Source organism: Perognathus longimembris, chromosome 23 (genome assembly GCF_023159225.1).
Source record: "Perognathus longimembris pacificus isolate PPM17 chromosome 23, ASM2315922v1, whole genome shotgun sequence".
Lineage (NCBI taxonomy): Eukaryota > Metazoa > Chordata > Mammalia > Rodentia > Heteromyidae > Perognathus > Perognathus longimembris.
The window spans coordinates 17,023,499-17,040,122 of NC_063183.1; the positions used below are offsets into that span (position 1 = coordinate 17,023,499).

General features: G+C 39.3%; 1 protein-coding gene across 2 annotated transcripts in view; it reads right to left on the minus strand.

Annotated features, from left to right (window-relative positions):
- The window catches only part of Map2k5 (mitogen-activated protein kinase kinase 5), a 251,656-nt gene that overhangs the window by 195,474 nt on the left and 39,558 nt on the right, over nucleotides 1-16,624 (minus strand). For both annotated transcript variants that reach the window (XM_048332406.1, XM_048332405.1), the window contains exons 6-7: nucleotides 16,088-16,155; nucleotides 5,934-5,982 (exon numbers count right to left, since the gene is read on the minus strand). In XM_048332406.1, coding sequence (XP_048188363.1) covers nucleotides 5,934-5,982; nucleotides 16,088-16,155 — 117 coding nt within the window. The remainder of the gene's footprint in view (nucleotides 1-5,933; nucleotides 5,983-16,087; nucleotides 16,156-16,624) is intronic.

Below are 16,624 nucleotides of genomic sequence, written 5' to 3' on the forward strand. Positions count from 1 at the left end.
GGGCCTTGGACTCAGGGCCTGAGCACTGTCCCTGGCTTCTTCCCGCTCAAGGCTAGCACTCTGCCACTTGAGCCACAGCGCCGATTCTGGCCGTTTTCTGTGTATGTGGTGCTGGGGAATCGAACCTAGGGCCTCGTGTATCCGAGGCAGGCACTCTTGCCACTAGGCTATATCCCCAGCCCCTCAGTTTTTTTTTTAAGTGAGAGAAGTCAGAAAAATTGGCAACTACTTTCCTATTTGAGGATTCTGTTCTTCACTACCTTAAACTACTTGTATAATAGATGTGGCATGAAAGAAAGACAAGAGAACTATATTATTCTGGGCTGAATGATAAACTTCCAAACAGCATGAAAAAAAGCAGCACAGAAAGTGACTGGAGATGCTAACCTAGCAAAACTGCTATTAGATTTACTTTTATCAATGACAGAAATACAAAGAGCAGTAGATACTGGTAAGTACAAATAGGCCACAAGGGCAGTTCTGAGAAAATTTCTCTAGGTAATCTAAACATGTCTCCAACAAATTAATTCATACCATTAACTTGCCTAATAAAGTACACTCTCATCATGGCTTGAAATTAATTTTTAGGATAAATTTCATTTATGCAAGTCCACAAACTGAGTCCAGGGCTCTGAGATAGATACAGGGAAAACAGGGTATAGGTATACTGGGTATAGGGTATAGGGTATAGGTATAGTGTACTGAGCTCTAAAAGGGCTGAAGTCTATGGCCAAGTCCTCTCCTCTCCTCCATAAGCAAAGAGAAGATAGGGATGTCTCTGAATACCACTAATACCCACAAAAGAGAAGTGGCCAGCCTGCCTCGTATTTCAGCCTGATTGAGGGTGGCAGTCAGACAACAGCATCAGAGGACAAGTGGAACTTCCACAAGACGGTTGGCAAGAAGAATGGGGGAGGGCAAATGGCTTCTAATTCACATGTACATGCGTGAGCACTAAGCACGATCTAAGTAATTTTTAATTTATTTTTTGTTTTAATTAAATAGTGGTTTTGAAGAGCAAATTATAAAAATATATTACTTTAAAAGACAGTATCTAATCATGTGCTAGTGGCTCATGCCTATAATCCTGGCTACTCAGGAGGCTGAGATCTGAGGATTGCAGAATGAAGACAGCCAATGGAAGAAAAGTCTGCAAGACTCTGATTGCCAACTAACCACAAAAAAGCTGGGAGTGGTGGAGTACTCAAGTGGTAGAGAACCTTGAACACAGAGCTCAGGGACAGGGCTCAGGCCCTGAGTTCAAGCCTTAGAACCAACACATATACATACACATACAAAAAGACAGCATCTACTACTAAAAAAGATTAGAGTTTATGATGTTTAAAATTATACTGACCTTTTTCTAGGTGAATTGATATTTTTACACTTAAAAATAAGCTTATTTGTTGAATTTTCTGATTTATTATAGTACATAAATATTTCTTCTCTTTTTTTTGTTGTTGTTGTTTTGCCAGTCCAAGGGCTTGAACTCAGGGCCTGAGCACTGTCCCTGGCTTCTTTTTTCTCAAGGTTAGCACTCTTGTCACTTGAGCCACAGCGCCAACTTCTGGCTTTTTCTATATATGTGGTGCTGAGGAATTGAACCCAGCGCTTCATGCATGCTAGGCAAGTACTTTACCACTGGGCCACATTCCCAGCCCTTCCTCTCATGTTTTAAGAAGTACATGGGGGTTGAGAGGGAGTTCCTCATTGGTCTCTTAAACAACAGAGCTCAAGAGGTCTTCCTGTTTGTTTCCTGAATGCTGGGACTACAGGTGCACACAGCATTATAACCAGCTAAAACAGTCTGTAAAAAGATAAATATTGGAATTTTTTCTTAACCATGAATTAATTTTAAAAATTTGATAATATCAAATCAAAATGGATTCACAAGTAGCTAATTACATTTTGCACTTTTTAATTAAGTGCATATAAACAAAGAACAGAAATAGTATTTAGTATAAAATGAAGGGTGAAATTTGAAAACCTACAAAATATTGCATTTAAACATTACAGATAGAATAAAGTATGAGAAAAATCACAATTTTATACCATTTCAAGGCCATTTTACCCAATTCATTTAGGCTATGTGTAAGTCAAATGCTACATGTTACATCTAAGTTCAACATTTAATGTTAGTACTTTGTCTCAAGTGCTGTATGTAGGAACACATCTGTCAATGGCCACTAACCCACAGGAAAGCCAACTATGTAGTAAAAGGCATTCTCAAGGAAATAGCAATTCATTAGCTATGATGATTGTAAGATATAAATGTTTCTTAAATCACATATAAAAAACATTTGGGATTTTTTTTTATTCAACAAAGATGCCAAATAGCTCTTAAATGTAGTTTCAATTCCTTTTTTCTGTTTTTAAACAAAAGTAGATGAGAAGCAAAATAATAGATGTGAGGGAAAAGAAAGTAAAAGCCCCAGGAGTTATGATTACTACATGTCAACAGTCTTTCAAGAAAGCACATGGCCTGGGAAAAATGATTGGCAGAGTCTCTATTCCACCTGAAGGAGAAGCAGAAGCGAAGAAAGAAATGGAGATAGCACAGCAACCACCCACAGCAGTCAGGCTGTGTCTGTTCACACAGAGGAGGGCACTAGGAACTTCGGATTTACATACATGGTCCCATTTATGCTTCAGCCTTCCTACAGCATCTAAGATGAACCAACAGATTATAAGAGTTTTATGTAGTACTGATGGCTCTATTTTTAAAGCTATTTTACGAAGATATCAATTCTCCCTACTTTTTTTTTTACCTTTAGTTTTTCTAAAAGCACTCTAAGTTCTTGAAGTAATAGTCAAAGATGTAGAATTAGTTCTAGATTTGTGACGTGACAGCACATTTATGCTTGATTTATCAGTATTTTCCTGTCACCTCCTACAAAAGCTAAACATTAAAAAAGAGGAAAAACAATATTAAATACAGAAGGTCAAATTTCTGGCGTAGATGCAACACTTTTTAAATCCTTTAAATTGGCCCTTTGAGCAGTTTCAAGTTACTTTCAAACACAGGCTGCTGTTGTTAAACAGATGATTCCTCCCTGTATCTGAGTGGGAAAAACATTCAGAAAACACAGCAGTGAAGCTGATCTATGTGGCTCGATAAAACATGCCAAATGTACCTTCTGATTTATTTTTTAAACTGGGACAGAACTCTTATCACAAAATGGTAACAGGGAAACAATGAGTCCCTTCCAAAGACTAAGCCTCTAAAAAGGTGCTTGATTATTAATGAAGTTAATGGGGAAAAATGAAATGCAATTCAATTATGGATTAGCAAAGAAAATGTTCTTTGTTTATTGTCCGCCTGTGTTAAGAAGAATTAGTACTTATCCCTTATAAATCATTAAAATAAAAATGCTCAATTAATCCTTATTCTTTATGTAAAGGTCTGGCAGAACCTAGTCCTATCACTAGACCTTTGCTTCACAAATCGAAGCAATAATGGTTTCAGAAAGCAGTCACACTGTATGAGCAGACAATTGGAGAGATTTAGTAAATCCCACTTTATAGAGCAGAGACTAATCGGAAAACACAAGCCAGTCAAATGTTTCTTATGAACTGTTGACACTATATCAATGCTGAATCAATTGGTGGCATTTACTCTGAGTGACAGAAAAGAAATAAATATTTATATCACATAACCTATATCAATGAACCCAGGCAGAAAGCTATTTCTAACCTGTCAATATTTGATTATCTTGAAGAATCATGTCCCTTTCTTTTAATGATTAATATGAATTCCTTATTAAATCTAAGTGGAGGCTAGTGGAAAAGCAAATCATTATTAATGCTTGAAAGCATAAACCACTAAAATAAAATAAAAAACTATGTTCAAGTGTTAAAGTATCGTTAAATGTGACTTACATCTTCCTTATCAAGTGGTGTCAGCGTTCCACCCAGAGATCCACTGATGTGTACCTTACACACATTACCTCACTGCAGAGCACCTGAGCCCACCATTTACTTTCTCTAACTCTGCAGCACCAATGGAGGAATTAGGACAGGGAAGAATTCTCAAAGAATCCAGGTGGTGGGTGCTTTTGCCCTTTTTTTTTTTTTTTCTGTGATTGAAGCAAACATAGGAAGAGCTTATCCTTAAAAGAGAGTTATACCACACTCTTTAAAATGGGGTTTGGCACATTCTGAGGGAAAGCAATATACCATCTTTAAATGTCAAAAATCACTGCCATGACAATTTTGCACCACAAAGAACCCCCTTCCTGAGACCACTAAGGTTATTTATGGTACTACATCCATTGTCAAAATATTAGGAACATTCCAAAAAGCTTTTTTCCCCCTAGTTAAAAAAAGTTATTTTTTTAATTATTATTTTTGAAAGAGAAATTGATGACAGGTTATTTTCCATTGCCTGGGTTCAACAAATGTAGTTAAAGCTTCTTCATTTTTGTCAGTTTTGAAATATATTTTCCAGCTGAAGAATACAAGCATCTTGTACATAAATTACAATTAGTAACTAGAATACAAGCATGTTGAAGAAACATAAATATCCTAGACTGAATATTTCTTCTTTTAGTCTGATTTTATCTCATACTGGTTCTGCATACAGGTGGATATGTACATGTGGACTTCAAATCTTTGGCTGCTTAAAGGTGAAAAATATTACATAGAAGTTATCTAAAATTCAGGGGATGGGTATATGTCATTAGGAAAGCCCTGGCCTACCATATGTGAAGCCCTAGATTCTATCCCCAAGGCTACAATAAAACAATTACCTAAAATTCCAAGACCACCAAGATTATACTTGTCCTCGGCTGTATGCAGAGTATTTAAGGATTAGTGTTCACACTCACTGGATGACAATCAGCTGTCAGAGCCAGCTCAACTTAATTTTTCCAGACTGTGTGCTAAGTAAGCAAGGCTTTCAGAAGCACTGTCACACGGTCACTGTTTTAAGGCATGCACATCTATTAGGACACAATGTTACAGGTGATATTAAAGGACAAGCATGGAGACCCAGCTTTGTCATCTTGACACGCTCCACTACAAGTACTTGATTCATGAAATGCCAATGAGGCTTGGAGAGGTCATCGTGTGAAGGCACTGAATAAGCATCTGAGATAATTAAGATTTCAGCCTTCGAAACATGGACGGGAAGTGAACAGCAGTTAAGAAAATCAATAAGAGTCTTTTATTTGCAGTGACACAGATGTCTCAGTCAATAGAGCCTAATAGGCAGGCTTGATCGCAATGGACAGGCGCCTGCCTCCAAGGCTATCAAAGGGCTTCCACTATAACAAACATTATACACATTTATGTTGCTATTGAGGAATTGAGAACCCTGTAGGTAGTTTAATTTACCAGTGTATGTTTAAAAGTGCTATACTATTTCAGATGTGTCCATTTACTTGAATCAAAATTAGTAAGGAATAACTAGCCTGCAGGCTCGTTTGTCCCTCACTGGCTGGGTTAGGTCATTCGACTTCAGATGGCCCATTGACTAGGCAAGCCAAGTCTCCTGAAGCCCAGGGATTTTATGTGCCAAAGGTCTGCTGTTTCTCAGTTCCCCCAATAAAGCCATTATTCGTTTCAAGACAAAAGAAAGAGATAAGGTAAGAGAGTAGCAGTTTTTCCTTTTATCCTCAAAGATAATGAAAGAATGCAGGGCCAGTTCAACAACCCGTGGGTTGACACACTTGTTCAGAACTGATTAACTTTTTTTAAACTGAGATGGCAGCAGGGTGTGTGCACAGAACTTCAATCTGCTGGGAGTGAAACCCATTAACACAGTTTGAAAAATGTGCTGTAAATTGTTCTGCCAATCAAATTAAGCCAGGTTATTCATTTATGACAGGAAGAAATTCATAGGCTCTTCATTGTTTAATAAGTTTATGAATTAAAAAAATAACTGGACTGTAGTAAGTTACTATGTGAGAATCTTAATATATAATATTACCTACCTGACCATTGGCTAATATTTTTTTCAGTTCAGCAGATGACTTCTTTAAGCTAAAAAAGAAAGACAGGTTTAGTGGTAAGATCACTTTCATCTTTTCATCACTGAAAATCCCATACAAAAATAGACCTTGCTTTTAGGTAGTAATGAATTAATACTCTTTCCTGTGGAAAATGTGTTTTGCTTTTAAACTCAATGCTAACAGTATCCATGAGGAGAGTGAAATCCCATTAGTAATCTACAGCAATGAAAAAGACTGTAGACACTTATGGTTACTGTAGTGACTGTTTTGGCCATTCGTTTTGCAACCTTTGGGTAGCTTTTCAGTGGCAACTTTATGTGGATGGATACTCTTGTGTGTCCAGCACAAAGTATTTAACAAATTAAATCTCAGAATATTCAGTCAACAGATCACAGAACTTCAAAGGACAAAATAGATTGTATCAATTCCTGCAGTTAAGCATTACAATTTAGCTATCTGGGAAGCAAATGTATGATAAAAATACAGCCTGGTTCTCAACAGCTATGTGAACTAGGAAAAATTACTTATCCTCTCTGAACTTCAATTATCTATTTATAAAATGAGGGGAATAACAACTTTACAAAGCAACCCAGAAAATAAAATGTTATAATAGCACTGTGGCTACGTTTTTATCAATAAAATAAATCGTGGGGCTGGGGATATAGCCTAGTGGCAAGAGTGCCTGCCTCGGATACACGAAGCCCTAGGTTCGATTCCCCAGCACCACATATACAGAAAACGGCCAGAAGCGGCGCTGTGGCTCAAGTGGCGGAGTGCTAGCCTTGAGCGGGAAGAAGCCAGGGACAGTGCTCAGGCCCTGAGTCCAAGGCCCAGGACTGGCCAAAAAATAAAAAAATAAATAAATCGTAACTCCCTGCCCTTCCACTTCGTGTTATTTCAAATACTAAAATGTGCTTTGCACATGTAGCAGAGCTTATATGGCTGTGTGACACAATTTGGACCTTGAGTGTACCCCAAGGGTGTTTTAAGAGCTTGGTCCCTAGATAGTTGGCATTAGGAGGTGGTAGAAACTTTGAAAAGTGGGACCTAATGGTAGGGCTAAGTTCTTTGGGCCCATACTTGCTAAGGATACTGAGTTCCCCACCTTTCTCCCCTCCTCCCTTTCTCCTTTCCATTCTCCCTCTCTTTCTTTCTCTTTTTGCTTCCCAATTCACTATTAGGTGAGCAGGCTTCCACCATGACATGCTGTCTCACCAATGAACCAAAAGCAATGGGCCAACTATGGAATGAAACCTTCCCACTCTGTAAGTTATCTCAGGTATTTGCTACAGTAATGGTAAGTTAATATACTATACAAACACGTGGAGGCCAGGTACCAGTGGCTCACACCTATAATCCTAGCTACTCAGGAGGCTGAGATCTGAGGTTCAAAGCCAGCCTGGGCAGTAAAGTCTGTGATACTCTTATTTCCAATTAACCACCAGTAAACCAGAAGTGGAACTGTGGCTCAAAGTGGTAGAATGCTAGCCTTGAGCAAAAGAGCTCAGGGACAGCACCCAAGCCCTGGGTTCAAGTCCTATGACTGACCAAAAAAAACAAAAACCCCAACTTATAAGGGTGAACTTAGTGAAAGTTCTCCATACGAAACTCTGGAGCTTTCCACATCTATACAGCTAGTAGAGGGGTTTTAAAACTACATCTCCGGGCTGGGGATATAGCCTAGTGGCAAGAGTGCCTGCCTCGGATACATGAGGCCCTAGGTTCGGTTCCCCAGCACCACATATATAGAAAACGGCCAGAAGCGGCGCTGTGGCTCAAGTGGCAGAGTGCTAGCCTTGAGCGGGAAGAAGCCAGGGACAGTGCTCAGGCCCTGAGTCCAAGGCCCAGGACTGGCCAAAAAAAAAAAAAAAAAAAAAAAAAAAAAAAAAAAAAACTACATCTCCCCTTCACATTCTCTTTTAAATTTAGTGTTTGTTAACTCTATCCGTAAACATGAGTTTATGCTCTACTGGCCTACAAGATTAATTCTCTCTCTTCTGTTAGTTATCAGTCAGTATAGATATATTTCTTCCCATCACATCCTCCCCTGAGGTTGGGAGCTCCCTGAGAACACAGATCACATCTCTCTCTGTTTTCAATATAATCTATTCCCTTCTCAGCCTTGGACTTATGTAGACAATGACTTCACATGTGCTAAGTGTTCAAGAAATAATAGTCATTATGGTAGTTATGCCATGGCAACAGTGGGGGCAACACAGTAAGACCAAAACATCATAAAAACATCAGAAAGAAAAAAGGCTTAGGGCCTAACAGGAAATAAACATGCATTCCATTTAGTACCTTTAATACATTATATTGAGGAAAGTCTCAGAGTACAAGTTTACTATATTCTGATTTCAAGTTATAATGACTCCTTTCTAAATACTTAAAAGTCTACTACATTTAGTGTAAATTATGGCACCTCAGTCCCCACTTGTCTAGATTTTACAAGATTTGGCCTCATCTAAAGATTCTAGACTAATAAAGTTCTCTCAAGCCAACTATGCTGGACTAAAGGGACAGTAGAATAGATTAGAATAGAATAGAATAGAATAGTACTGTAGAATAGAATTAAAGCTGCAACAAATACCAAAACATAAACTGCCTAAAAATCAGTATTGTAAACACAATGCTAACAGCAGGCCAATGACAAGCACTGTGCTAAGTGATATTATTATCCTAATTTATCCTGTTAGGGTATTGTCCCTAATTTACAGACAGAACTAAGGGCCAGACCTTGCTGAGAATCAGTCTATCTCTTACAAGCATACACACACAAAGACATACACACTTTTGAGAAATACTTAAATGTTAGTATGCCCATCAACAACTACCAATTTGATAGTTCCAATTACTGTATAGACACAAATAACAAACAAAGCCTAGGCAATGTTCCTCACAGTTATTCTAGTCTATCGTAAATTTGAAATAATAACATTTTGATTCATTGCATTTACAAAATGCCTCTCAACCAAGAACAAAATGTGATTCCCTTAATACAGCTTCATCAATCTTACTAACTCCAGAGATAAATAGCTGGAAAGTTTAATCATCCTAATTTTACAGAAGAAGAAAGCCAAGTTGCTTAGGAAAGGACCTGCTTTGGCAGTGAGACTTGAATTCAGTAATTATAGCCTAAAAATACAGTATGTATTCGTAATTTCAGTTCAGTAAACAGTCATTCACCTAAGGGAAAGAACTTATGCTTTGAGGGCAAGAGAAGAAATCACTGACTTCATTCATTACGTCATTATCTGACTACCAACTGGTAACCAACAACTATAGAAGTAATTTAGTGATAGAGCATATATTTAAGTGTGCACAAGGCCCTGGTTTAAATTCTCAGCCCTTCACAAAAAAAGCAAACTCCTGGTTCTCATGTCTCACATTTCCTAGCTACTCTGAAGGCTGAAATCTGAGGATTACAGTTTAAAGTCAGCCCAGGCAGAAAAGTCTATATAAGACACTCACTCTCTCTCTCTCTCTACATATATATATATATATATATATATATAATTATCAAACTGAATTACATAACATGGAATTCATTTCACTTAGCATTATCTTATGTGTTCATAAGGGTATAGCTACTGGGCTCCTGTGACCCTCTGGTGTGACTTGCCTAAACCTGTGCTAATTATTCCCTATAAGGGAGACCATATAGTTCATGTTTCTTTGGGTCTGGCTCACTTCACTTAGTATAACTTTTTCCAAGTCCTTCCATTTCCTTACAAATGGGGCAATGTCATTCTCTCTGATAGAGGCATAAAATTCCATTGTGTATATGTACCACATTTTCCTGATCCACTCATCTACTGAGGGGCATCTGGGTTGGTTCCAGATTCTAACTATGACAAATTGTGCTGGGATGAACATTGTTGTGCTGGTGGCTTTAGTGTGATTTTGTTTGTGGTCTTTTGGATAGATACCCAAAAGTGGGGCTGCTGGGTCATAGGGGAGTTCTACGTTTAGCCTTCTGAGGAATCTCCATACCGCTTGCCAGAGTGGCTGAACCAGTTTACATTCCCACCAACAAGGAAGTAGGGTTCTCTTTTGGCCACATCCCCTCCAACAGTTGTTATTGTTAGTTTTTTTTATATAGGACATTCTTACTGGGGTGAGATAGAAGCTCAATGTTGTTTTGATTTGCATTTCTTTTATAGCCAGTGATGTAGAGCACTTTTTCGTATGTCTCTTGGCCATTCTCATTTCCTCATCAGAGAAGTCTATATGAGACTCTTATCTCCAATTAATACCAAGAAGTCAGAGTGGAGCTGTGGCTCAAGTGGTAAAGCACCAGGCTTGAACGAAAAAGATAAGGGACAGCATCCAGTCTCTGAGTTCGAGTCCAAGCACTAGTACAGATACACACACAAAAAATCAAGCAAACAAAAAACCTATCTTGGAAATTTCTTTGTGACCTGATTTATTCAAAATTTCACATGTCTATATGATCATAGTGACCATTGAAACTTATTTTTCCTCTTTAATTTTTTTTTTGTTGTTGTTAACAGTATTGGAGACTGAACTCAGGGGCTTATCCTTATAGGCAAGCACTTTCCACTTGAGACGTACACCAAGTCCTTTTGCTTTGTTTTTCAGATAGTGTCTCCTAATTTTATCCTAGCTAGCCTCAAACAATAGTCCTACTCTCACCTCCCACGTACCTAGGATTAGAGGCTCGTACCACCATGCCCAGCCTCAAAAATTACTTTTAAAACATTTTAAAATTTAAATGTCATACAACTTTAAGGAATGACACGTGAAGAAAATGACTGAGATTTCCACAGAATGAAAAGTAACTTGAAAGGATGTCAGAAAAGCTAAGAGAATAGGATCCAGTGGTGAGATTTAAAGCGAATGTAAGTCATGTTGTGCACCATCCCAGGACTTGGAACTTTGACAATAAATATACTACATTCACTGTCTGCAAAGGTCACTGAGGCTATAGAGGGAGAGATGTGACTGCACGAGCCTGCTCACTACTTCAATAAAAGGAAGCAAGGAGAGATAGTAGGAATCCATACAGAGGGGACCTGGTGTAGACCTGGAGATGAGTGGTAATCAGGGACAATTTTCAAAAGATACCTGGCCCATAAAGATAACCAAAATTAGCCTGACTGGAAGTGGAGGAGGGGATGAAAAAAGGAGAGACAGCAACAGATGTCCATGCCCAATAGTGGGAGGAGACGGACCCATTCATGGCACCAATGCTCATCAGCAAAGCTGCAGTACGCACACTTGGACATGAAAGGGAGCAGAGTGCTCACTACCCATGGAGGTTACACTTCATCTGAAGGCAGAAAGCACAGGGAAAGGGTTCAGAGCAGGGTATGACGACTCAGAACTGTGTATTCTTAGTTTGCAACTGATTTATTCCCTGGTGGCCAATGTGCAAGAGACCTAGTATTTAATGTGACAATGTGAAGGGAAAGACCTTTAAAAACTGACACCTAGGAGCAGATTTTTTTTTTTTTTTGCCAGTCCTGGGCCTTGGACTCAGGGCCTAAGCACTGTCCCTGGCTTTTTGCTCAAGGCTAGCACTCTGCCACTTAAGCCACAGCACCACTTATGGCCATTTTCTATATATGTGGTGCTGGGGAATCAAACCCAAGGCTTCATGTATACCAGGCAAGTGCTCTTGCCACTAGGCCATATTCCCAGCCCTAGGAGCAGATTTTTAGGTCAGCTAGAGGTGTGCCCACAAAAAGGAATCATGGGACCATAGTCTCTTTCTTGAGTCCTATACCAAGCTGTGATCACTATCCTCATATGTACTGCCCCATTGCAATCCACCCTCAGGGCATGCAGGCAAGGGAGAACCCTCATAAAGCCTGTGTGCCACATCATCTAGACTTTTATTCTCTAAAATTGTGAGCTAGATGAACTTTCTTATAATGTTTAATAATGTTAGGTTACTTCAAGTAATTCATTATAGTAAGAGATGGCTGATATAATTAGCCATATCACCCCAACTACAATGGGGAAGGAAGAACAATGGGCAATGCTGGAAGAAGCTACCAGGAGGCCTGGCAGTGACCAGGGAGCCCGGAGCTCCTGTGCAGCAAACTGATACTGCACATGGACAGATGCAGTGCTCCTCAGAAGATAGAATGTACCTGTATGGCTGTGGAAGGCCCAGGAAGCAGCCAAGGATGACAGGTAGCTTATCTATACAGTTTACAAAGGGATGCATGGGGGGAATTTACTGAGTCAAGAAGTAAAGGAGGAGACATCTAGAAAATGCTAGAAGTGCTAGCAGCTGAAAAAAGGAACAGTCATACTCTGAGGGAAAAATCTTCATGAGCAGGTACTCGAGAGACAAATCCCAGCTTGCAAAGAAAAAAAAAATTCTTAAGGTGTAGTAACACAAAACTAAAACCAAAAGGGGCTACCTTGGCCAATATATGAATTCCTATAGCTGTTGCCTATTTGCACTTGCTGAAAATCAGTGAACATTGGATTGCCACATCACTCTGCTGCCAAGAGGAAAAGGCCGGACACTCCTGGATCTTCAATGACATGTGCTCTGCATCCTTATCTCCAACCACTCGAGTTGTTCTCTCCATTCCTTCCCTCCTGCCCAGCTTGTGCCCAGCACTCTTCCCTGTGTCCAGCTAAGCTGGCCCATACCAATGTGCTAAGCTCCTTCACTGCCTCGGGGCCTTCTTGTAGCAATTCCTCTATTTGGTATCCCCCTTCTCTGCTTCATGACATAGTTGGTCATCCTTATTCTTCAAGACTAGATGTAAACATCACATGAAGTACCCCCATTTAAATCTAAGCACATTCCTATCTGATGGTCTCTCTCTTCCCAGCCACTTGCTCCCTTCACTTTAGTTGTAAGATATAATTTGTTTAAGTAAGCTCATCTAATTTGCAAATGTATCTCACATGGTTTTGATCAATGCATTCAAAAAACAGCTTTTAAATCTCAAAATAAATTTCAAAACCAAAATTCCTGCACATGCACTAACATTACTCAGTTGATAGAAGCTCTCAGTCCCATGTTATCATCAGGTAACATTATGCTTAAATCAGACAGTGCTTAAATCATTGTGTGATTTGCTGAGTGTTTTCTTGCCCTTAACTTTGTGAAAATATGCCTCCCATAAAAACAAGTGGTGCCCCCAAAGCAAGGTAAATGTTATCCTTACATACCAAAAACCCTCACAAACCAAAAAGGGCATGCAATGTGCTTAATGTAAGTGATAAAGTAAAAATTTTAGACTTGTTGAGAGGTGGCAAGTCTATCTTTAGAGGAATTAAGTTGTAGTATGGGAAAACTCCATCTATCTGCAGGACAGCACTGAACTCTATGCATCCTGAGCAGTCACAGATCTCAACAGTAGTCTTCTTGGAACCACACACCTCTGGATATCAAGGGTCAATTCTTTATACATGCACACGCACGTGAGCACATGTGCATGCACGCACGCACACACAAACACACACACACGTGAGGTTCAGCAGATAAGGGCCACACTGTATTCCTAGTACATAGGACAGCACTTAATGAATAAGATATAGTCAGAATCAATACCTGTTGATGAGTTATCTATCAGCCTGGGGCACAGAACATCACCTGTATGTGATTCAAGTCACATTACTGCATAACAATAATCACTAGTATCATTACTATTGGGAATCTGTTATACCCCCTAAGTAAAATGTGAACCTCTAGCATATCAGGTAGTCTCTGAACTTCTTAACTCCATGAATACATGTGAATGATTTTAATAATCAAGTTAATTCCCACATGTTATTGAAATGAATGTGCACAAATGAGGTATCTTTTTTCCAACTCCATATAGCTTTTTATACAATGATGAAACTTGACCTAAAACACTAGGGAAGACTCTTGTTTTTCCTCGGACTCAAAATCAGTCTTTGTGGTCAACATCTTTTCTGGAAGCAGTGGTAATAATGAAACACTCTGATTCTTGGAGCTGAGTATATCCAGGCCTCCACTCTTCAAGGCTGTGGCTCACATGTCCAGACAGAATGGAGAAAGAAGCTGCAAAGCCCAGCTGGGTCAATCCCTCAATGGAGAACAGAAACAGGAGAACAGGCAGATGATCCACTGGCAAATAACTGGTTAACTGTACTCTATGATGAAGCAAATTGTTTAGAGCTATATATTCACAACAGGAAGCTGGTAGGTAAATACACTGACACCATAATAAAATTATCAGGAGCCAGAGGTTGTAGTACACACCTGCAATCCCAGTTACTCGGGAGATGAAGGTTATAGGACTGTGGTACCAGACCCCTTGAGGAGGGTGGAGGGAGGGGGGAAAAAAAAACCAACCCCAAATCCAATCTGCCATATGTAGAAAACTCAAAGTAGACCCTAGCCTATCACCATGCACCAAGATCAACTCAAAATAGATCAAGGACTTCAACATCAGACCTGAATCCTTCAAACTACTGAAGGACAGAGTAGGAAAGATGCTAGAACTTATAGGAACAGGAAGGAACTTCCTGAATAGAGTCCCAGGGGCACAACAGATAGGGGAGAGACTCGACAAATGGGACTAATACAAAATAAAAAGTTTCTGCACAGCTAAAGACATAGCCACCAAACTAGAAAGACACCCAACCATATGGGAAAGGATCTTTACCAGCACAGCAACAGACAAAGGCCTAATATCCGTCATCTACAGAGAACTCAAAAAACTAAGCCCCTCCAAGCCCAATAAACCTATTAGGAAATGGGCAAAGGAGCTAAAGAGAGACTTCACAGGAAAAGAGATAAAAATGGCAAAGAAACATATGAGGAAATGTTCAACATCCCTGGCAGTAAAGGAAATGCAAATAAAAACAACCCTGAGATACCACCTCACTCCAGTTAGAAAGGCCTGTACTCTGAACTCTGGCAACAACAAATGCTGGAGGGGATGTGGGGAAAGAGGAACCCTTCTCCATTGTTGGTGGGAGTGCAAATTAGTACAACCACTTTGGAGAACAGTATGGGGGTTCCTCCAAAAGCTCAACATAGACCAACTCTATGACCAAGCCATACCACTCCTAGGCATCTATCCTGAACAACAGGTCTCAGGATATCAAAAAGACATCTGCACTTCCATGTTTATCGCTGCACAATTCACAATAGCCAAAATATGGAAACAACCCAAATGCCCCTCCACAGATGAATGGATCCAAAAAATGTGGTACCTATACACAATGGAATACTACATAGCGATTAGAAATGATGAAATATTGGTATTCGCAGGGAAATGGTCAGAACCTGAACAAATAATGTTGAGCGAGACAAGCCTAGAACACAGAGAACAAAGGGGCATGATCTCCTTGATATATGACTGTTAAGGAAGGTGGGGGAGGGGGAGACAGTAGAGACCAGGTCTGCAAAACCAAAAACTTCTTGTCAAAGGGTATTTCCCACAGGTTTGGGTCAGCGACCTTACATTATTTAACTAAAACCAAACAACTACTCAACATATAAAGGTCAAAAATAGACCTCTCAGTGGATTACAATAGCTCAAAAGCTATGTATGTATGATCATATAAGACAAGGATAAGCAAACTCTATTGTTGATGTTATATTTAAAGTTCTAGGTGAATTTCCTTTGGTGTATGCCACCATGGCTACCGTATATGTTTTTGGTACACTGTGTATTGTATATATGTCTACCTGATCTAGAGAAGGGAAAGAAAAACGAGGGTGTAAGATATCACAAGAAATGTACACACTACCCTATTATGTAACTGTACCCCTTTTGCACAACACCTTGTCAACAAAATTTAATTAATAAATATTTTTTAAATCCAATCTGAAAAATGAAACAAAAAATGGGCATGGTTCATGTGGTAGAGTGCCTGACTTGTAAGAATAAGACCCTGAATTCAAACCCAGTACCAACAATAAGCAAGTTGATAAACAGGGTCTCAATTCCTGCCTGGGCTCACATCTGGAATGCTATCTTCCTACTTAGACTGCTCACTGTAGCTAGAATATCATATGTACAAGCCATCACACCCAGTTTCTTCCACTGAGATGTGGTCTCACAGACTAACTTCCCAACACATTGCTTGTCATCCCATATGTCTCTTTACCATCCTACCCACATCTTGTAGAGAGATAGTCACAGAGATCACCCCTCTATCACTCTCACCTACTGTTTGGAAGTGAATCTGAGACTGCCCGGCTAGTGTGCTGGGAGGGTCCTGCCCGGGTATTCACCTAGAAGTAAAGAAAGAATCTTGATCAGTCTCATGTTCTGAGGACACAGTTCTAATTAACCTATAATTTGCCACAAATTTCTCATTTCACTGGAAAGGTTAATTAGCTTGTTCCTAGACAGACCCACAGTTGGAGTCTATTCAATATATAGGTTAAGGTACTGTACAATCTATACATTACATAATCCTCTATTCCTGTCATTACTTAAATACTTTAACAGTGCTGGAAAAGGAAAGATACATAGAGGAAAAATCCAATTTACTACCTATAACACATATAAATATGATAGGATCATAAAAATATATTAAGGATATATCTAGGGGTTAGCAGTGAACCTCAAGGTAACACATCCTTCCAGCTCTAAAACTGAACACTGCAGACTGTTTCTTATTCACTAGAAAATGAGATGATCTATGTAATTAATTATAAAATACTTGACCCTACTAAAACAGGCTTTCCTTTTAGCTTT